Source organism: Brassica napus, chromosome C4, assembly GCF_020379485.1.
Source record: "Brassica napus cultivar Da-Ae chromosome C4, Da-Ae, whole genome shotgun sequence".
Taxonomy (NCBI): Eukaryota; Viridiplantae; Streptophyta; class Magnoliopsida; order Brassicales; family Brassicaceae; genus Brassica; species Brassica napus.
Window position 1 is genome coordinate 2989123 of NC_063447.1, and position 22583 is coordinate 3011705.

A 22583-nucleotide genomic window follows, 5' to 3' on the forward strand; every position below is an offset into this window, starting at 1 on the left:
TCTCAAAATCTACTTGTTAACAACCCCTAAAAATATATTGAATTTTTCGGTAAATGCTATATATACTGAAGTTTATGATCTTTAGTGTTGTTTTAAAATTTCTAAACACATTCTACATTTGTATTAATGTATATTAAACTTTCTTTCAAGGTACAAGTACATCATTTTAATTTTTTGTCAATTAATTTAGTAAAACTTCATAATACTCCCTAAATTGGTGGACTATCCACTATAAAATCACTATTTTCTAGAGAAACAGAGATAATGAAAGTTTCAAACCTCTTTGACCTTCATCATATGTTAGTGAAAGATGCAACTAAACATTAAAATAGTATTTTCATAATTTAGATTTTTTCTCAAAATATATGTGTTAACAACCCCTACTAATATATTGAATTTTTCGGTAAAGGCTCTATACACTGAAGTCTATGATCTTTAGTGTTGTTTTAAAATTTCAAAACACATTCTACATTTGTATTAATGTATATTAAACTCTCTTTCATGGTAAATGGACATCAATTTAATTTTTTGTCAATTACTTTAGTAAAACTTCATAATACTCCCTAAATTGGTGGACTAACCACTATAAAATCGCTATTTTCTCGAAAAACAGAAACAACAAAAGTTTCAAACCTCTTTGAACTTCATCATATGTTAGTGAAGGATGCAACTAAGCATTCAAACAGCATTTTCATATTTTGGATTTTTTCTTAAAATCTATGTGTTAACCCCTACCAAAATTTTAAATTTTTCGGTAGTTGCTCTATATACTGAAGACTGATTTTTAGTGTTGCTTTAAAATTTTAAACACATTCTACATTTGTATTAATGTATATTAAACTCTCTTTCATGGTACATTGGCATCGTTTTAATTTGTTGTCAATTAATTTAGTAAAACTTCATAATACTCCGCAAATTGGTGAACTAACCACTATAAAATCGCTATTTTCTAGAAAAACAGAGACAATGAAAGTTCCAAACCTCTTTGACCTTCATCATTTGTTAGTTAAGGATGAAACTATGCATTAAAACAATATTTTCACATTTTTGAATATTTCTCAAAATCTATGTGTTAACCCCTACGAATATATTGAATTTTTCGGAAAATACTCTACATACTGAAGCCTATAATTTTTAGTATTGTTTTAAAATTTCTAAACACATTCCACATTTGTATTCATGTATATTAAACTCTTTTTCCTGGTACATGGGCATCTTTTAAATTTTTTATCAATTAATTTAGTAAAACTTCATAATACTCCCTAAATTGGTGGACTAACCACTATAAAATCGCTATTTTCTAGAGAAACGGAGACAACAAAAGTTCCAAACCTCTTTGATCTTCACCATATTTTAGTTAAGGATGCAACTATGCATTAAAATACTATTTTTCATATTTTTGATTTTTTTCTCAAAATCTATGTGTTAACCCCCCGTACGAAAATATTGAATTTTTCGGTAAGTGCTCGATATACTGAAGCCTATGATCTTTAGTGTTGTTTTAAAAATTCTAAACACATTCTACATTTGTATTAATATATATGAAACTCTCTTTCATGGTACATGGGCATCGTTTTAATGTATTGTCAATTAATTTAGTAAAATTTCAAAATACTCCCTAAATTGGTGTACTAACCACTATAAAATCGCTATTTTCTAGAGAAACGGGGACAACAATAGTTTCAAACCTCTTTGACTCTCACCATATGTTAGTGAAAGATGAAACTATGCATTAAAACAGTATATTCATATATTTGAATTTTTCTCAAAATCTATGTGTTATAACCCCTACGAAAATATTGAATTTTTCGGTAAATACTTTATATACTTGAAGCCTATGATCTTCAGTGTTGTTTTAAAATTTCTAAACACGTTCTACATTTGTATTAATATATATTAAACTTTATTTCATGGTTCATGGGCATCGTTTTAATTTTTTGACAATTAATTTAATAAAATTTCAAAATACTCTCTAAATTGGTGTACTAACCACTATAAAATCGCTATTTTCTAGAGAAACTGAGACAACAAAAATTTCAAACCTCTTTGACCTTCACCATATGTTAGTGAACTTCACCATATGTTAGTGAAAGATGCAACTATGCATTAAAATAGTATTTCCATATTTTTGAATTTTTCTCAAAATCTATGTGTTATGACCCCCTATGAAAATATTGAATTTTTCGGTAAATGCTCTATATACTAAAGCCTATGATCTTTAGTCTTGTTTGAAAATTTCTAAACACATTATACATTTGTATTAATATATATTAAACTCTATTTCATGGTACATGCATCGTTTTAATTTTTTGACAGGTAATTTAATAAAATTTCATAATACTCCCTAAATTGGTGTACTAACCACTATAAAATCCCTATTTTCTAGAGAAACGGAGACAACAAAAGTTTCAAGCCTTCACCATATGTTAGTGAAATATGAAACTATGCATTAAAATAGTGTTTTCATATTTTTGAATTCTTCTCAAAATCTATGTGTTATAACCTCCCTACGAATATATTGAATTTTTCGGTAAATGCTCTATATACTGAAGTCTATGATCTTTAGTGTTGTTTTAAAATTTCTAAACACATTCTACATTTGTATTAATGTTTATTAAACTCTCTTTCATGGTACATGGGTATCGTTTTAATTTTTGTCAATTAATTTAGTAAAACTTCATAATACTCCCTAAATTGGTGAACTAACCACTATAAAATTGCTATTTTCTAAAAAAAACGGAGATAACGAAGGTTCCAAACCTCTTTGACCTTCATAATATGTTAGTCAAGGATGCAACTATGCGTTAAAACAATATTTTCATATTTTTGAATTTTTCTCAAAATCTATGTGTTTAAGTCTACGAAAATATTGAGTTTTTCGGTAAATGCTCTATATACTGAAGCCTATGATATTTAGTGTTATTTTAAAAATTCTAAACACATTCTATATTTGTATTAATGTATATTAAACTCACTTTCATGGTACATGAGCATCCTTTTAATTTGTTTTCAATTAATTTAGTAAAATTTCATAATACTCCCTAAATTAGTGGACTAACCACTATAAAATTGCTATTTACTAGAGAAACAGAGACAACAAAATTTCCAAACCTCTTTGAACTTCATCATATGTTAGTGAAAGATGCAACTATGCATTAAAACAGTATTTTCATATTTTTATTTTTTCTCAAAATATATGTGTTAACAACCCCTACGAAAATATTGAATTTTTCGGTAAATGCTCTATATGCTGAAGCCTATGATCTTTAGTGTTGTTTTAAAATTTCTAAACATATTCAACATTTGTATTAATGTATATTAAACTCTATTTCATGGTACATGGGTATCGTTTTAATTTGTTTTCAATTAATTTAGTAAAACTTCATAATACTCCCTAAATTGGTGGACTAACCACTATAAAATCGCTATTCTCTAGAAAAACGGAGACAACAAAAATTTCAAACCTCTTTGACCTTCATCATATGTTAGTGAACGAGGCAACTATGCATAAAAATAATATTTTCATATTTTTGATTTTTTTTTCAAAATCTATGTGTTAGGCCCTACAAAAATATTGAGTTTTTCGGTAAATGCTCTATATACTTAAGCCTATGATTTTTAGTGTTGTTTTAAAATCACTAAACACATTCTATATTTGTATTAATGTATATTAAGCTCTCTTTGATGGTACTTGGGCATCGTTTTAATTTTTTGTCAATTAATTTAGTAAAACTTTATAATACTCCCTAAATTGGTGGACTAACCACTATAAAATCGCTATTTTCTAGAGAAACGAATACAACAAAAGTTCCGAAGCTCTTTGAACTTCATCATATGTTAGTGAATGATGCAACTAAGCATTAAAACAGTATTTTCATTTTTTTTAATTTTTTTCAAAATTTATGTGTTGTTGTTTTAAAATTTCTAAACACATTCTACATTTTTATTAATGTATATTAAACTTTGTTTCATGGTACATGAGCATCGTTTTATTTTTTGTCAATTAATTTAGTAAAACTTCATAATACTCTCCAAATTGGTGGACTAACTACTATAAAATCTCTAGAGAAACGGAGACAACAAAAGTTTTTCGTGCTAACATATACATACTATATATCCTTGATAGTATCACATAATTGATACACAAATCAATTTTCTTTAGACCCAAACTTTCTTCACATCTCTGTAAGCCTTATATATATATAAGAAAATCAAGTGCACTAAGCACACATCTAATTCTAATTAACACATACTTAGTTATTCTTAGTTAGCTATTAATTCAAAGATCTCATTAGCGTCTACGCACTAACGGCGTTAGATTAAGTGCGAGGATGTTTTGATGCGGTGAGAGTGAGACTGGCGGATAAAGATATCATATGGCTACTTGCCTCTTGATTATTTATCCTGGTAAAAAAGCTTACGATACGAACATCTTCAAAAACATTTGTGTTAATAATATAACTTTGGCGTACCCTAAAGATCAAAATGGATCATATTTATCTGTGTGTTTTAATGTTTTGTGATGCTTAGCTGTGCTTAAACATTTATAAATGATTTAAAAAGGTTACTAATCTTTTTATCACAAACTTAAAAGTATTTATGAAAATGATTATCTTTTAAAGGTAAATTTGAAAAATAATATCAAATTTGTGGTAGAATTGAAATTTCTCCATAATAAATTATTTTTCTTTTTTCTTGAAATTTTCATTGCTTCATAAAAATAAAAGTTTACAGGTCATGATCCAAAAATGATACTTTGGATTACAAAATTTTGATGGAATCAGAAACAAAGAGATTAAGGCTGAACCATAGTGGGAGGAGGATTAACAATTCCATACTAGACTAGAAGAAACCATATTATACAGGAATCGAGATACCAAATATCTATTCAATAAAATAAGCGTTATATCTACTTTTCATTCCTCATGTCTCTTCAAAACATTTTCTTAGGTTTTGTATTCTGAGCCATAGCTACTTTGAACCAAAGACTATCAATCTCAAAACATGATCGGAAAGAGAATGAAACCATCAACATAAGCAAACCTTTTAGTTGAGGCTATTGTCTAGACTAATAAGATTCAGAAAGCAACAGGAAAACGGAAATAAAAAGAAAAGAAACGAGGGTAGTGTACTCTACTAAAAAAAATCTGTAAAGTATTAACTTGATGGAAAACATCAACAAAACCTCATCGACCAACAAAAATCTAGCATCAGAAGATTTGGCCTTATCCTTGTGCAGTTCAGCTTTGAGTTCCGACACAACCGGCTCAAGATTCTTGAAACTTACTTCGAGTTGTTGGACGCGAGACCCCATCATCTGATCTCTCTTTGTCTTCAACCGCTCAAACTTGAAACCCACATCCATCAACTCACTCAACTCGATGTGAGCGCTGCTTATCTCAGTATCTGAGAGGTTATCTGGACGCTTGTTTTATTATACTGATGAAGCCAAGGAGAACTTTCAGGTACACTGTCTTCACAACTTGATTCACTGTTTGAAATCTAAAGCAATGTGTGGATGCTCTGTGAATATCTTTCTCACTATCAAAACCCTTGCTTAAAAGGAAATAAAATCCCTCAAATTTTGTTAATTGTACTCAGTATTTAATTAGGCCAGAAATAACGCAATATATCAATATTTGGTATACAGTAGAAACTCTATAAATTAATATTCGATAAATTAATAAACACTATAAATTAATAAATTTCTCCGGTCTCGACTTGGACCAGTTCAAAATATGACACAAATCTTTAAAATAATAAGATAACAATATTTTAAAAAATCTTATGTAAATATATGGTTCCGTTAAAGTCATAAATTAATAAATTTTGTATATATAAAAATATATAAGTACAAACAAATAATTTTATTATTTGCTTTATTTTACAATATAATTATCTCTGTATTTTCTTAACATTTCAATTTATTTTGTTTTTTTTTATTATTTGCTTTATTTTACAATATAATTATCTCTATGTTTTCTTAACATTTCAATATATTTTGTTTATATTTAGTAAAATTATATATAGAACAATTCTCTCAAATAACCTCTTTTAAGTTTTTGTCACAATATAGCCATTAAAAAAATAAAATGACCAAGAGAATAGCTCTTTTTTAAAAAAAATTTAATTTTTAATTTTTTTTTTTTTATTTTAAAATTTTGAATCCATCCCCAAAACCTAACCCCTTATCTCTAAACTCTAAGTCTTAGATTAGTTAACCCTAAAGGTATAAATACATATTTACCTTTCAATAAAATCTATTTTTATCATTTTCTTCCTTTGAGGTTTATTTTGTGAAACTAAAAATGACTATCTAAGGGAATTTCTCTTATATTTAAACCGCATTTAAATTTTATAAAACATTTTTTTGGTCATTTAAACATATAAAACATATTTTATATACACCAAATAATACAATAAAATTAATATGAAAGTCGAATTTCAAAAAAAAAAATTAGTGTATACGGCAAAATCAATTATTTTGTTTATTTTATAAAAAATATATTCTAAAAAAAGTTCAGAAAATGAACTTTTTGTAAGTTAATAACTCTATAAATTAATAAAATATCATAATTCCAACATTATTAATTTATGGAGTTTTTACTGTACTTATTTATTATTATTGAACATTTTGTGATAATAAAAGGTATTTTCCTATAAAAAGGTCTTTTAGTCTGCAACCAACAACACACTAAACAACAGCAATTTCTCCAACAGCAGCAAAGTCTTGTCTTCTTCAAAGCTTTGATAGTAAGCCATTCTGAAGTGGCTTCGATGCTACAACCTCTTTGACCTCACTGTACTTGCTTTCCAATTCGCATGCTGGATTCTGTGGAACATCCACGGTGGTGAACAGTTGAAGAATCCATGTGGCTGTCAAAACCCAATTCACATTTTAACCAACTATATTTTTTACTGAAAGAATGAAATTTATAGCAAGTTATTCTGTTAATCGATAGCGTATTTTCCTATTTTGTGATCGGGCTTTTCATGATAGAAGACAGGCTGAACCTAGTCTCTTCTGATGTAGGCACATGTAAGTTGTGAGTTGTGACTACTGTTTCAAAGTGGCTGAGTTAATGAATTCAGCACTTCCATTGTTACTATATGAAGATTTTAAAAGCAAAACATCGAAGTTCCAATAAAAAATCTTCACTGGATTTCTAAACAAAAAAATAATAGATGAAATTTAAGAGAAGAATTACAAGAAATTAAATTAAACAGATCTCTCACATGAAAAGACAAACTGATGCAGAAAGAAGAAGTTAATAAACAATGTGCATAATGGGTATTGTAGAGTCCATTGACCTCTTTTTTTTTCTTCTTCTTGGTTATAGAGGAAGATAAGAGAGGGTCTTCTTCGCCTATAATACACACTACTCTCGGTGGTGGAACTAAATTGAACTTCAAAACACAGCAAACCTTAACACATCGCATAGTAACCAGATTCTTGAGTTACCAACTGTGACTTTTCAGTTGTTGGTTGCAGCTGCTGAGGTGACTCTGTGTCCAGTGATCACAGGAAATAGTCTGGTGTTCTCCGAGTAACATCTGGTTCTCCTCTCCTTGGTGCTGGTTCAAACTGCACTCACAGTTATTTACTTTTAGTTAGTTTTTTTTTCCTTTAACACTAATTTCGTTAGCAGAAACGACATGGGTTTTGAGGGAAGACCTGAATGAAGGTGTGGTTCCTGCAGTCATCAACCTCAAGAATCGAAGCCATGTTCCCACAACGGTAGCAATAGTTTGGTGCACTGAAGATAGTTACCACCTTTTGCTCCTGTCAGACGGTAAAAGAAGTTTAAATATAATAGTCAGCAAAGAATCTTAAGCCTCGCAAAGCTATGGAAGGGTTGAGTTGAATAATTACATGAGCCCAGTTGTATCCATCCATAACCAGCTGATGGGCTCTGGCGATCAGCTTTAGGCTGTTTGAGTGGTTGAACTGTTCGGATATGTCCTATGGAAACAAAATGAAAAGACATGAAAGTCAATTACTTAGGCACTTAATTTAAAAGGAGAGACCGAAAACGATTCAGGAACGTTCTGAGATTTATAATTACCTGACCAAATGTATATCCGGCACCACGAGGAGAGATGCCCCAACCACAACGGTCATCAGGATCAGACCATAATAAGTCACACATGGGCCCTTCATGGGGCACTTCTTGAACTCGGTCAAAGTTTCTTATGTTGTCAAGTGTCTCGATAGATGGAGACAATCCACCATGAAGGCAAAATATTTCTGACTCAACCTGCAATGGAATTAACATAATGATTTAATAACATAACGTAATAGCAATTCTTCAGTTCAAAAGCATATTGCTAGCACAAGAGAAAGGACTAAGCATCTATGTTAAAAGACTACATGACTTAATACTCCTGTGAACACCACCAACATCATGAAAGAGGAAGAAAGATGTGAAACATGAAAGGGCACTAACCAAGGCTGTCAGTGGGAAATAGTCAAAGAGGTCTGTAAAGATTTTCCAAACATTTGCATTGCCATACCTGCGAAAAAGCAACCTTTGTCAAACAAAGGCAGAATCTACTCCCAAATTAATCAAATGGATATCTAGGTAGAGGTTAATAAGCTTCAAATGCGGACGTAGGAACAATGTTATAAGCAAGTAATCATAAGCTTGAAGGACCATAGAAACAGCTAGGAGGTAGGAAAAGAAAATATAAGACACTATTGACAAACTACCACACCCACACACATGTAGCAACCACCAAAATAAGGAAACGAGGAATGCTAATGATGAATGATTATACAAATTACTTGCATGCAACTAATCATCTACAAAATAAGGAGGTTTTTCAGAAGACTCACTTTCGAAGACATTCATCATAAAATCCATAAACCTGAGTGATCTGCCAAACAGAAGAAAAAGAAAGAACTCCTGCGTCAGATTAAAAAAAAGGTAGGATGGCAGAAAAGTACTAGCCAACAAACTAATGCGCACAAAATGCATGTAGCCGAGAAGAATAAATGTTTATAAGAAAAAAATGTGTGCCAACCAAGATCTCAACGATGGAAAAAGGTCTGGAGAGACGATATACAGAAGATGAATTTTTCAAGTGGAAACAGAGTAATAAGATCATAAAGCATTACTCTACCTGACGACTTTCATGGTTTCCTCTAAGAATGGTGATTCGCTGAGGGTATCGCAGCTTTAAGGCGACTAACAGCTGGAAAGGGGATAAAAAGGAGAAACAGTGTCAACATACTTCATATTCCGACAAAACAATACTAATCTAAAATGGAAAGAAAAAAAAAAAAAAAAGAAGCGTGCATATAACATCCTCGTACCGTAACAGTTTCAACAGAATAATAACCACGGTCAACGTAATCTCCCATAAACAGGTAATTGGTGTCAGGGCACTGCACAAGAGAGGAAAATGAATGTTCGTAAGATTTGTAGAGCTGTACAAATGAGCACCATAACCAAATGCCATAAGACAGTAGAAAATAGTTGATATATGTTACCATTCCCCCAATACGGAAAAGCTCGGCAAGATCATGGAACTGTCCATGAATATCACCGCAGATTGTCACAGGGCTTTTCACAGGCTGCACGCAGGGAAGAGTTAAAAGAATAAATTCATCGCTAGTAGCACAGCGAAAATATAATAAGCCAAAAGCGGCGAGGGATGAAAGACCAAGAAGAAACCTGAACGTTGCTTTCATCCATTAAGATCTCCTTGGCTTTTTCGCACAATGCTCTAACCTATAAGAAAATAAAAGCAATGCTGCGTATAATAATCAACTCTTTATAGGGGATTACCAACTAGTAATAATCTCTATTAAACATACTTCACTTGAATATCTCTACTCAGAGAAATTCACTTGACAGCTGACACGCATCGAACAGAAAAAATCAATCACAGAAATAAAAAAAACTCAGAAAATACTGATCAAGTTTTTGCCTTTTGGCTGATAAGAGGTATGAGGGCTCTCTACACAATTTATACATTGTTTTATAAGCCAGCGATGTAACAATCTTATCTTCTACATAACGATAAATGCTAACGCTGTCTAGGAGAATCTCCATTGACATAGGAACCCACACTACCAGGCACATAAAAACACAAGCTTTGATGTGGTAAAATTACTTTTATGTTACGAATCCGATGCAGCCAAAAACTCATCATCAAACCATAGAAACGCAAAGCCAATTCTCCAACCCGCAAAACAGCTGAGAAAGATGAACACCCACGTACGTAAAGATCTAAACTTTTTTTTTTCCCAAAAAGTCTTCGTTTTTGATACAATCGAGAAACTCTCCTAATCAAAAACCAGATGAAAGCTACAAACAAAAACCCAGATCCAATCATCAAAGGAGAAAGTGGGTAGGCACCTGTTGCTCAGAGAGAGGCTTGCACTGCATGAGCTGCGAGATCTGCTCATCGAGACCAATGGTTGCGTCCGTCGGTATTGAATTCGCGCCCATTCTCGTTAATCCCGTCTTCTTCCTCCGATCCGGGAAACTCAGGACTAGGTTTTCCAAATTAGGGGAATCTCTTAACCCTAAATTGGATTGAATCTCCGTATTCTTCGCCCCTCTCTCTCTCTCTGAGTGATAGAAGATGAAAAAGAATAGCGCGTGGTTTGTAGCTTTCGAGCTGTATTCTCGGATATTACCATAATACCCCCCCCCCCTTTTTTAAATCGTAACCGGAACATAGAACGAGAAGAAATTAATAAAACCGGTTCTCGGCTTCAGGAAATTTCCGGTTTAACTAAACCGGCTCCAGCTTATTTAACTGTTTCGAGAAGAAGGCTTATGCTTTCTTCGTCTATTCATCTTCCTTCAAGGGTTTTGAGCTCATCCTTCTCTCTTCTCTCTTTCTCTCTTTCTCTCTTCTCGCTCTCTGTGATGACGACGAGATCTGATTCCGATGACTGTCTTGTGCAAGACCCACTAACCTCCTCAGAGAAAGCTTCGATCTCTCTGGAAGATTCTCCTCAAAACTCGCAAAAGGTCGTTTCTTTACCTCCACTAGAGAACGACTCTGTTTTAGAGATAAGCTCGAAGAATCAAGTAAAGTCTTCGCCTTTCGCTTCTGTTCCTGAGAAAGATGTAGAAACTGTACACGAGAAAGAAGCCCAGTCGATGGATGTGGATTGTCCTGGAGTCTACTCTCTATCCGAAGCCAGCTCCTCGTTTCTTGAAGACGACAAGGTTCGTGAGGAGCTGCAACAAGATGATGTGCACAAGATGGAGACTGATGTGTCCGTTGTTTGCAACTCTGAGAAGAAGGGACAAGAAGACTCCGATGTTCAGAGACTTTTGGAAGCTGAGAAGAGGAGATTGTTGGCTGAGATCGAAACGGGAACAATCTTCAGGAAGAAGGAAGATGTTGTGGAGACGCTCGAAAAGAACCAGAAGGTGGAGAGAGTGAGAGTCAAGGATAACGCTTTTGTTGGGAGGTCTGTGAAGATCGATGTGGTTGATGACACCGCGTTGCTCAACGTTGTTCCTTTCTGCAGCAAGAAAGGTAAAGATCATCATCCCAAGAGGTCGGGAGCTGCGCACAGTGACGATAAGGAGGCGCCAAGAAAGCATAAGAAGACTGTTGGGAAGCATCAACATGATGAAACAAGTGGGGATCAGTTGCGGATAATGTACTCTTTGAACCAGATGAAGTCGATGAGGTATGCTAACATGGCGAATCAGAGGAGACTGTGGAGTGACATGTATGCTAGGCTGGTGCCTGAGCTGGTGAGCGAGTACGAAGGTCTAGTTAAGAAGCAGAAGAGTTCAAAGTCGAGTGGCATCGGTATTCACGGTAACCCTATACTTATCTGCTGCCTTTTGTTTTGGTTGAACATGTTGAGAGTAACTTTAGGTCTAAGAAGATCATGTCAGTCCAGTTTTAGATCATCTAGCTCAGGTATCACCTTAAGCTATATCCTCAGTGAATAGATATATAGTGTGTGTGTGTCTCTCTCTATCCCTGTGCCTATACTCAAAGGGGTTTTCTTTGTTATGGGTTTAGTGTCAATGAATACTCTTTCCTATGGTTTTATTCCCCAACTATCTCTATTCAAACCTCTCTAGCCTTTTTTTTTATTATCTTGTTTCCGGATCTGTTCTTCATTGATCTATTCTCTCGTCCGTTCCAAACACATATCTTTTGATAGAAGCCTTTTCGTTTCTTTTCCACAGGTTCTGTATCGGCTGTACCAAGACGAAACCGTGTGAATGTCTTTGTACATTGAGCCGTGACCTGAAGAAACCTGTCAAAGTCCCTTTTGTTCACCAATTTTCCCCTTTCTAAGACACACAACAGCTTCTTCTTTTTTCCCTTTTCTATGACAGAACATAAACCGTGTGAATAGAATACTAAGTCATTCTTTCTGTATATAGATTCTTTGGTTCAGATTGTAATAAGGGCATATAGTGAGATTCTTTGGTTCAAAATGTTGTACAGTGTTCATACATCTTCAATAAAAATCATAACTTTTCGGAAGTAAATTCTTTCTCTGGTCCTAGCTCTTTTTTGTTTCCAAGCAAATTACTTACCCTGACCTCTTCAATCACACTGGATCCAAATTTTACTTTTCTTCTTCTTCATGAGAAAATATAGGCACCAAAGAAGGTATAGATGACTTAACTCTTGACGAAGAAGAAGAGGAGGAGGAGTACACTGAAGATAATGACGATTACAATAGCATTTTGAAACCTGCGTTTGCTGTGGATGGAGAACCTGATTTTGAATCTGGACCACCAGAAGATGGCTTTGAATACATAAGACGAGTCAGGTATATATTTCGTCTCTCTCTACTCCATCTCTCAGTGTATCTGCATTTCTTTAGCATGTATGGTAAAGTTTTTTTTTTGTATTTTTAAGGTGGGAAGCTAAGCGTGTTCCCAATATAAAAGTAGCCAAGATAGATGAAAGCAAGTACATACCGAAAGAGCAAAGTGTTTACATGCCACAGATACCTGAAATCCCCAAATGTCCAGAGCACTTGTTACCGCTCAAGGAGTGGGAAGACTCATTACTTTCTGACTTCTCACACCTTCGCCTGGTATGTCCTCTAACTTAACTTGAATACTATCAGTGTTTCTCTAATGGACAAGAACTGAATCCAAGTGTTGTCGGTTTTATACAGGCTTTATCTCAAGATGAGACCATGTCATCAAGCCAGTCTATAGAATATATGCTAATGGGGATGTTCACTACACGTCTCAACACTGTTGCAGATGAGTCGTTTGGTGTGGTGGTTTCAGAGATACAAGGAATGGACTCGGTGACGCGTGTATCGAGGCTGAAAAAGAAGATATGTTTGGTTGAGAAGGAGAGCGGTTTACAGAGAAGTGACTGTATATGGGTAGTAGCATTGTGTGCATCGGTGGACACTCCTTTGGATGGTGATTCTTGTGCTTGTCTCAGGGCTATTCTGAGGAAGTGTGCTAGTGTTCGTGTGGTGGAGGTTGAAGATGAGCAAGTTATCATCATGGCGAATATGATCATCACCATTGCAGGCAGATATTTTGGACAAATGGAATAAGAGAAGAAGTTAGATTGTAACTGATGCTCTTGCTTTGAATCTCTGTCTTTGTTGAATGAAACTGAAAAGAATTACTTGAGTATTTTTCCTTTTATGTATCCTATCCATAGTTTAATTTTAATCAAAAACAAACACAACCTTTCCTTTTTCATATTTTTAAATTTCTTTTTGAAAAGTGAAAATTTTTATACACAAGTTACATTCAAATACAAATATAAAGAAAATTTCCTGCTACAAGAAGAACATTACTTCCACCGTTTCACTTTAATTGTTGTCCTAGAGTAAATTTTTTTGTTTTCAAAATAAATGTGATGCAAAATTTATTAACAATATTCTACTATTTATTTTTATATTTGTTGAAATATAGTTAAGTGTAAAGCTAATATATTTTTATTTTGAAAACATGTAAAAATAAATGTTTTCTTAATTTGTGTGCACAAACTTATTAATATTAAACGGAAGGGGTATATATTTATCATTATCATAAATTACATATTTATCTTGATAATTAAAGTAATCTTTATATTTATTTTTAACTACATTGTCACGTCTAGGAATCATCATCATCATTAGCCGCATGCATTAGGTTTAATCCTCAATATCTAACGTGACTTCAACTTCCTCGAGTGGAATTAAAGCATATATAAGTCTTGTTATGCCCACAAAACCAGAGTTCGTCAAGTTCTTGTCTAAAGGCACGTACGGATCAGTCGACCTCGTCAAATACATAAGAAGCGATGACTCGTCACCGCTCTACGCCGCCGTGAAAACCACCGACTGCGAAAACTTGTACTATCTCCAAAGAGAAGCTCTGATTCTATCGAAGCTCAAAGGATGTAGAAGCATCGTACAATGCTATAACAACTACGGCTTAGAAGAGGACTTAGACGACAACGGGTGGAGAATCTTCAAGATGGTTATGGAGTATGCACCTGAAGGGAGTTTAGCTACTTTCATGGACAGTAACAAAGATAGCAAGTTGTCTGAAACGATGATTAAGGACTTCACACGTATGCTTCTTCGAGGGTTGGTCTCTATTCATAACCTAGGTTATGTTCATTGTGATCTCAAACCAGAGAACCTCCTTATCTTCCCGTGTGGACAGTCTTACGAGCTGAAGATATCTGATTTTGGGTCTTCTACCGAAGTAGGAGAGGTTGCTGATACTTGGGAGTCAAACCCTCCGTTTGTAGGATCGCCTATCTACATGTCGCCAGAGTCGGTTTATAACGGTGTGGTCGAGAAAGCCTTAGATTTGTGGTCGGTAGGTTGCATAGTTTTGGAGATGTATGCCGGTGAGCCATGGCGGGAGGTTGAGTTTAATGATCTTGCGTCTGTTTTGTTGAGTGGAGAAGCGCCTGAGATCCCAGAGAGTGTGCCGTCGGATGCAAGGGATTTTATAGAAACGTGTTTCGCAAGAAACCCTGAGAGTAGAGGAAGTGCTTTGGGTTTGCTATTACATCGGTTCTTGTCTGAAGACGACATGTATGGTCTCAGGAGTCTTTTTACTGCCTTTGATGGTTGAAGGTCTCGATTGATTTTTTATTTACATTTATGTTTATATGATCAGAGTGCATATATGCAAAATGTTTGTTAATCTTTAGTGTCCACTATTTTCAAACCAATTTTAATGTTTTTTTTTGTCAACCATCCACTCTATCAATTCAAGTTTTGGTCTATGGTAACGATGTTCCTCCATTTAAATGTTTTAAAATACAGAAAATTGGATTATGTATTATGTTTCATGTTATATTTCAGCATACATATAAACACAAACTTATAAAACTTATCCAGGTTGTGCATATTTTTTTCTTGAAATGTTTTACTCATATTTAGAGTCATGTTGGTATCTAAAACGTTATTTCAGTCAAGAATCAAGCGACTATAATTCAAAGTTAACTAAAGAAATAGACTGTTATTCAGTAACTTATACATCGATGATAGAAAAAAAGAGATTTCAAGAGAAAAGAGCCGAGTAAAAGAGCACGTTCCAAGTATCAGGCAAACCAGGAAGACACCAATGGCTGCAGTCATTACCAGGATGGTTCCCACTGTAAGCAGAAGGATGAGCATCTTTACGAAGCTGAGATAGACCTGTTATGTCGAGCCAATAGACTGGTTTCTTCAATCTCCTAAACACTTTGTTTAAAATCACCCAAGCCACTGGTGGCCCTCCTGGATACTTCCTCCCGTAGAATGGCTGTGTCTGACTCTTACATGACTTCATTGGCTCTCCCCAATCCCTTCCACTGCCAACAAAAGATCATCTAATTAAAGTAAAGCCTAGATAATGTTAGAGAATGGCAAAATAATCACCTAGACAATGACGTATAATATTGAAACATTTGTCTCGACCCCTATATTTTAAAGAGCTATTATGCATAAATAAAATGGTTCTTAAATTATCAATTTTTTATATTAAGATTAACATTAAAATGTTTATGATTCCCTAATAGCTAGGCTATGCCTAGCTATGCCTAGCAAATGCTTAACCATTAACATCAACTACCCACTGAAACAGGTTTCTTTGTTAACTTACTCGTAATGAACAGGAGAAACGCCATTGAAGAAAACCTTGGTCTTAGATGGATTGACGAATGCATTAACCCATCGAGCCCAAGTGGTCATTCCTTTGTAATAAGCGACCAGTCTGTTCATGTCTTTGTACAATCTGTTCCCATCTTCCATGTAGTCCCATCTGGTGCACACAAACACACGCAGGCACGTAGCCGTCATCAAATGAGTCAAAACTCAAGAAGACACAGACAAAAGCCAGAGAAAAAAGCGTACGGCTGGATGTGATCGATATGGGTCCACCAATGCCAACTGTTGAAAATCAGGACGTCCATGCCTCTCCACATTTTGCCTTGCTTAATGGAATCAAGCTTAAGGACTCGTCCAACGTTCTCGGCATCTAAATCCACTAAGAACTGTGTTCTGTATAGCTTCAACGTCACTCCGTAGTCCTGCGTTCGTACCATTTACACAAACTCACTTGTTATTTCACTAAATGGTATTATATAGTTTCGACATTGTTGTATATTACTCCATCTGTTTCATTATAAGTGTCGTTTTAGGTTTCGGCACACGGATTAAAGAAACAATTAATTTTGTACATTTCCTATAAAAAACCACTATTAACTACATCTAACCATATTTCAACCAATAGAAAAATAAATTTTGCATAAAATTAATAAATTTTGCATTGAAAATCGAAAACGACACTTATTTTGTAACGAGAAAAATTCTCTAAAACGACACTTAATATAAAACGGATGGAGAATTAGTCTACCTTTTAGTATATGTAAAATTGAAGGTGATATTTTCGGCCATGTGCTCAAAATATCATACTATGAATTAAAAAAATAAGTATAAAGAAATCGAATCTATCTTTTGTGTGGCTCATGATCATAAAGATGATAACATGACATGATATTCCGAGAGATTCTCTTTTCTGGGAAATAGGCCACTAATCACGTTCATCTCTTAAATGCTCTGCTCATTCTCTTGTCCTAATACTATTTTTTATAACATGGATGCATAAAGATATGCAACAAAGCATCATATTTTATATCAAATCAAAAGAGACAAAAACAAATAATTAAGAGACAAAGAAAGTGAAACTTTAGCCCATGTCATTTTCTATCGTTCACTTTGACCTATTTAAATAAGCAAAAGGGAACTTTTCACACTATAAAGCTGGAAAACCAATTTATGTATACGGCAAAGAATCATAGTTCAATTAATATTATACTATTTTGTAACTGAATAAGTATATTATTTTTAATTAAATGAGTTATCAGAAGAAATTATAATTATAAAAAAATGAACAAACCTCGAAGGTGAGGGAAGCGAGACCCTTTTGGCGAAGAAGAGTGTAACGAGCGTTAGGAACCCAAGAGTGAATTAGGCAAGCAAGAGATTGCCACATGTTTGTGCTTAGTGAATCTCCAACGAACATTATCTTCTTCCCTCTCATCTTCCTCAAGAAATACAACCCATTGAATCTGAACAAAAAAAAAAAACAACAAAACATTTTTCTTACTATACCTCAATTCCAAGATGGGGAAGAAAATAAAACCCATTTCTCAGCTAGTTTTACAGAGGGCTGATTTTAGCATAACTTAAGTCCTCAAAATCAAAGTGAATAATATGTATATATTTTGTTATCAATTTGATTAAAAATATATATGTATAGATAATATATAGGGATAATTTGAAAAATGCCTTATCTGTGATTTGTAATTCGAAAAATACACTTGTTTTTTTTTTCTTTTTGAAAACTAGACTTTGTAACATGTAATAAGATGTTTTTATCCTTGTTTTAATTAGTAACTTTTTATAATCATACTATTAATTTAGGAAGTATATAACTAAAAATTAAACTTGGAAAATATTATTATCTGTGTTTGTGATAAATAAACGTTTTGAAATTAAAAAAAAAATGTCTGTGTTGTTATTCTTGGTATCCTTACGGCATCGAAGGATAAATGGGTTGAACCATACACACTTTTTAAGAACAGTGAAAAAGTATGTTAAGAAATTATAACTGCTAGATTTATTATGTGCTCTAGATTTACAAAGGTCATAAAACATCACTTCTTCTCTAGAATCTAGTCAAAGAAGAAAAATACTGTAAATAACAAATTGTAGTAGAAAAAGAAAATATACATCAATGCACCATTTGCTTCTTATATTTCCTCTCTGAGTTCCATTTCTATCATTTCTATCGTTGTTATATTTTATTTTTGAATTTTTTTTTATTTTTTAACCACATATTTCTGCTTTAGATTAAAATAGAAAATTAAATGTTATATAATATAAACATTAAACTTGGTCAATTTAGTCATAGTTTTCAAAGAAATAAAAAGATAGTATAGTTTTCAAAATATAATCTCATGTAAAGGTATTTCTCCAAATTTTCCCAAATATATTTCTTAATCCTAATTTCTTTAATACGCCATAAATGCAGGACTTGTTATAACTATATTGGAAGAAAAAAGGTTACTTAAAAGTTTAAAATTTGAACTTTTTATTTACTTAATCAAAGACATTTGTGTTTTGTGCTTCGGATTCCATTTTACACCTTTTTGGAGAGTGAAATAATGGGGGGTATCGAGGCATTATTGCTCCAATGCAACTCTCGCAAAGTTTTAAATTTTGAAATCAAAAAGGCAAAAACTATATATAAAGAGAGACAATAGTACTCTCTTAACTTTGAAATTCATTTGAAACCTTTCTTACCAATGTGCTTAAATATCTCTGTAAAAGGCATTAAACCAACAAACATAACTATCCAGCTTTCCTTATTTATTAATGGAAATAAACAGAATTATTCACAATAGAACAGGAAAAAAATATTGAAATAAGATCCAGTATTAATTTGTTTAATTTATGAGAAAATGAAGAAAGAAAAAAAAAAACACACAAAAGGTTTGATACTGAATCAATGTGAATCAAAACCAAAACTCTTAACCAAAGAATGTAAGAAGATAAGTTTCAAAAAAAAAAAGAATGTAAGAAGATAAGAAGAGAGAATGTAGTAGGTACCTGGGGAGAGAGCAAGAGGAAGGTTGCCATCGATACTTAAGATAAAGATTGTCGGGACGACCATACTTCTTGCAGTTAAACTGTGGATCTATGAATGGACATTTATAAGGATCATAAAGTGGGTACGTTACATCATAAACCCAACTCCCTCTAAACCAATTGCATCTCCAAGAAGCTAGCTCTCTTCTTCCTCCTTCCACACCATTGTTGCTGCTTGTGTTTGTGTAAGCTGAGACTGTGGAGAGACAGAGCAAGAAGAAGAAGAAGAAGTAAAGAGAAGGGTTTTCTTGGGAAGAGAAACCCATTCTCTCTCGATCTGAGATTGAGATCCTCTGTGTTTTCTGGCGAGAGATTGGTGTGTTGGAAAGATGTGCCTTGGACTGTTTTGTTATTATATAATACTGCAAACCCCACAAGAGAGAAAGAGAGAGAGTGTAGTGTGTGTGAGAAAGATTGATTGTTTACATCACATGGGAACGAGGGAAACAAGAAACAAGATTCTTTATGTGTTTAATAATAGTGTTTTTAACACGTCCTAGGTAAATATTCCAACTCTCTTTGTTTTTTTTTACTGTTTGAAATATGTTTTTTTTTTTTTTTTTTTTTTTTGAAAAAGGGCATAAAATTTTATTCCGACCTGCCGGAAACGTTGAAATATGTTTTTACTGTAAATAATTTAGAGATTTCATTTACCTCAAAAATGGTCTCAAAAAATACATTCACTTAAAAGAGTTTGTTGGTGTGAATATTAAATCATAACTAATCTACTCGCCAACTAATAGATAGCTTTTCCTTATAGAATCATCATTATGAAAGGATTAAAAGGATGAGAGGATAAAAATTCATAGAAAGTAAGCTTGGTAGGTAAAAGATGAAAAAAAAACCGGAAAATATAAATTCATGAAATGTAGTTCGTGAGAGCCTATGCGGGACCAACTTTGACTTTAAACCGTTTTATACGTCCGTATGACCCACATAGTGTAAGAGGGTCAGAGTCATATATTGTCCAATTATAATTTGTATTATTAAACATTCGGTACAATAATTTTACATCGGTATTCATTCGTGCCTAATTAAAATTTATATTTTTCCGACGAATCTTTGACAGGTATTTTCTATCTGTAACTTTCATATGATGCAAGAGTGTGAATAAACTTGTGGAGACAACAAAAAAGAATCTACACAACTTCTCATCATCATCTTTTCGCCGGTGATTATGGAGATTTTCTTCTACTTTTTAAAATTGTGGAGATTAAATGTAAGAAAATAAGAAATGAAAATCGGTGGATCTAGATTGAATAATAGTAATATGAGACGTGTTGAAAACTCAAGAGGATAGATAGTGCCATATAGCCAGGATGAACTCATGAAGAATAATTTTGTATAGTATTTTTATTTATTTTAAGCAAATGAATCTCTCAATATTATTTTCTAAGATCATGATTAAATACAAATTCAATCTCTCAAAATAATACAAAAAGAGGGGTCTTAAAGATACAAAAGGGAAGACAGTGAGTATCTCCATGCAATTTCAGTGTGCAAATGATCTCGAATGAGTAGTATCTAGTATGCCCTCCACATATCGTTTTTTGGCTTTGATCTAGTTCTTCTGTCTTGAATCCATTAATTACTAATCTCATAATTATTTTATTTTTGATACATGCACTGTATGAAACGTCGAACATAGCTATGAAAAAAATGATTGTATGTTATCTTTAGCTATTCATTTATATATAATACTAGGGCGGAATATAATTTACTTGTAATCAAGATTATTATTTTTATATGATTTGTAGTTTGTGTTTTAGTTTTACATTTGCAAGAGATGTATATGAGATATACTATTTTCTTAAATTTTAAATTAACCAAAAACACTAATTTTTACTATTAGCATAATCTCCCTCTCTCCCTCCCTCCCTCCCTCCCTCTCTCTCTCTCTCTCTATTAACGCTACGGACGTGTTAGTAACCAAAAATACATAAATATATTTGTTAAAGAGTATTTCAAAATGTTTAGCTTACTTGAAATTTAAGGTGATGTTAACTTTTATTGTATATGTTTTGTTATTCTTGTTATAGATCATGATCATCTTAATATTAAAATGTTCATGAATACATAATAGTTTTACATATTTTCTTTGTTTATTCTACTGTAATTATGATAATAAGTAAAATAATTTTTAATACAAAAATCTTAGATTATATTTTTTCTTATGAATATTTTTAAAATTTATGTCTTTGATATTATATTATTAATTATGTGCTAAAATATTATTTTAGGTTGATGTCCAATGAAACATTATTTTCATATATATATATATATATATATATATATATATATATATATATTTGAAACTATTTTTTCATATCGTATTAGTTCTAGTTGTTTTTATCCAAAATAGGAGGTGCGGTTGGACGAATTTTCTTTCAAATATGTCAATGTTGTGATTGTTTTCATTTGTCGAGAAGAGAGTACATATGTTACGGGAAGTGAGTGTTCTAAATAAGGCATAAGTTAGTGTTTGGACAAAACTACAACGCTTCAACTTCATGTAAGAACATGTTTAGTATTCCACACTCAGCTCATTCGTCCACCGTCCTCATTTTATTGTGATATATGCATACTCAAACTTGGAAGTATAATAAGGAAAATACATTCTATTTATATATCAAAACTCAATCAATTTTGGAGACACAGAAGCAGCCAAGTTAAATAGAATTCACAATCCAGTAGTCGGTACGTGAAAGATGTAATCGAAATATACTCACAAATCACAATCATGCATACTCACACATGATTATTTATCCATAAGTGTCTGCACTAACTGTTGTATCCTTGAGATCAGGGCCACAACCTTTTAGGGAACCACAGTAATGAAAAATCAACACCAAGATGTTAGAAATTATTATAAGCTAAAGATAAATAGATCTTTTAAAAAAAAGTTCACTAAAAAAAATCATCTCCCTTCTTCTATCTTCTTCCTATTTTCTCTTCTTCTCTGTTTATTTTGTTTCTCATCTCATTTTTTCTGTTTCTTATCACTTTTCTGTCACAATCCGTCACGTACAACGATGAGCTTAACAAATCTTTTTCATCACCTTTTTGTGTTGTTTATTAAGAGAAATGAACTGATGATTTTCTTGGAAGAAAACCTTCATATTTATAATGGAGGATTAACACAAAGAAATGAATGAAGAGATTCATTGAATGCGAGATCGTGTGAGAAGTAGAGAATAGGTATTAATGTGAATGTTAATGAAGATGCAATAACCAAGTTAATTTCTGTAACGGCTCCAGATAAAAGAATTCTATTCGGCTTCCGACTGACATTGATCGGAATCGTTCGTCACCGGTGAAACCGTTGGATTTCTATTGACATTTGACTGAACGGGAATTGTTGCTCGACGGCCACTTTCCCTGAGTTTCGTATACCATTTTTTTTTATTTTTTTTAGAGAATATGTATTTGGACCGTAGTAAACATATAAAACCCATTAAATTCAAGATTT

The 22583-nt window shown here is 32.9% G+C and overlaps 4 protein-coding genes across 5 annotated transcripts; 2 read left to right on the forward strand and 2 right to left on the reverse strand.

The window, feature by feature from the left end:
• Positions 1-7139: 7139 nt before the first annotated feature.
• Positions 7140-10621, reverse strand: LOC106391958 (serine/threonine-protein phosphatase PP2A-3 catalytic subunit). Its single transcript, XM_013832713.3, has 11 exons — positions 10365-10621; positions 9678-9734; positions 9494-9577; positions 9317-9388; positions 9124-9195; positions 8837-8877; positions 8448-8514; positions 8067-8258; positions 7874-7963; positions 7676-7783; positions 7140-7585 (listed from the first exon to the last, which is right to left on the reverse strand). Exons 1-11 carry the CDS (start codon positions 10455-10457, stop codon positions 7520-7522), a joined length of 942 nt encoding a protein of 313 aa, XP_013688167.1. The 5' UTR covers positions 10458-10621; the 3' UTR covers positions 7140-7519.
• Positions 10622-10786: 165 nt separating this feature from the next.
• LOC106394230 lies at positions 10787-13676 on the forward strand. Of its 2 annotated transcripts, none has more exons than XM_048753339.1 (4): positions 10787-11796; positions 12598-12772; positions 12862-13042; positions 13127-13676. In XM_048753339.1, exons 1-4 carry the CDS (start codon positions 10791-10793, stop codon positions 13523-13525), a joined length of 1761 nt encoding a protein of 586 aa, XP_048609296.1. In that variant the 5' UTR covers positions 10787-10790; the 3' UTR covers positions 13526-13676. The 2 variants fall into 2 exon arrangements, with proteins under 2 accessions (XP_048609296.1, XP_048609297.1); XM_048753340.1 differs by having other exon boundaries at positions 10787-11787.
• A 504-nt stretch (positions 13677-14180) lies between these two features.
• Positions 14181-15480, forward strand: LOC106394229 (mitogen-activated protein kinase kinase kinase 20). The gene has a single exon (XM_013834816.3). It carries the CDS (start codon positions 14181-14183, stop codon positions 15048-15050), a length of 870 nt encoding a protein of 289 aa, XP_013690270.1. The 3' UTR covers positions 15051-15480.
• LOC106391955 (protein trichome birefringence-like 39) lies at positions 15409-19548 on the reverse strand. The gene is made up of 5 exons (XM_013832709.3): positions 19076-19548; positions 17361-17532; positions 16316-16491; positions 16065-16223; positions 15409-15774 (listed from the first exon to the last, which is right to left on the reverse strand). The coding sequence occupies exons 1-5, from the start codon at positions 19378-19380 to the stop codon at positions 15483-15485; spliced, it is 1104 nt and encodes a 367-aa protein (XP_013688163.1). The 5' UTR covers positions 19381-19548; the 3' UTR covers positions 15409-15482.
• Between the last annotated feature and the right edge of the window lie 3035 nt (positions 19549-22583).

Coding starts and splice junctions, on each gene's coding strand:
- LOC106394230 (XM_048753339.1), top strand. CDS start 10,791: ATGCTTTCTTCGTCTATTCATCTTCCTTCAAGGGTTTTGAGCTCATCC. Junction 12,773..12,861: donor GAATACATAAGACGAGTCAG/GTATATATTTCG, acceptor TGTATTTTTAAG/GTGGGAAGCTAAGCGTGTTC. Junction 13,043..13,126: donor ACTTCTCACACCTTCGCCTG/GTATGTCCTCTA, acceptor GGTTTTATACAG/GCTTTATCTCAAGATGAGAC.
- LOC106394229 (XM_013834816.3), top strand. CDS start 14,181: ATGCCCACAAAACCAGAGTTCGTCAAGTTCTTGTCTAAAGGCACGTAC.
- LOC106391955 (XM_013832709.3), bottom strand. CDS start 19,380: ATGGGTTTCTCTTCCCAAGAAAACCCTTCTCTTTACTTCTTCTTCTTC. Junction 16,492..17,360: donor TCGCTTCCCTCACCTTCGAG/GTTTGTTCATTT, acceptor GTACGAACGCAG/GACTACGGAGTGACGTTGAA. Junction 15,775..16,064: donor GTTTCTCCTGTTCATTACGA/GTAAGTTAACAA, acceptor TTTTGTTGGCAG/TGGAAGGGATTGGGGAGAGC.
- LOC106391958 (XM_013832713.3), bottom strand. CDS start 10,457: ATGGGCGCGAATTCAATACCGACGGACGCAACCATTGGTCTCGATGAG. Junction 9,389..9,493: donor TTTTCCGTATTGGGGGAATG/GTAACATATATC, acceptor TCTCTTGTGCAG/TGCCCTGACACCAATTACCT. Junction 7,784..7,873: donor ATGGATACAACTGGGCTCAT/GTAATTATTCAA, acceptor ACCGTCTGACAG/GAGCAAAAGGTGGTAACTAT.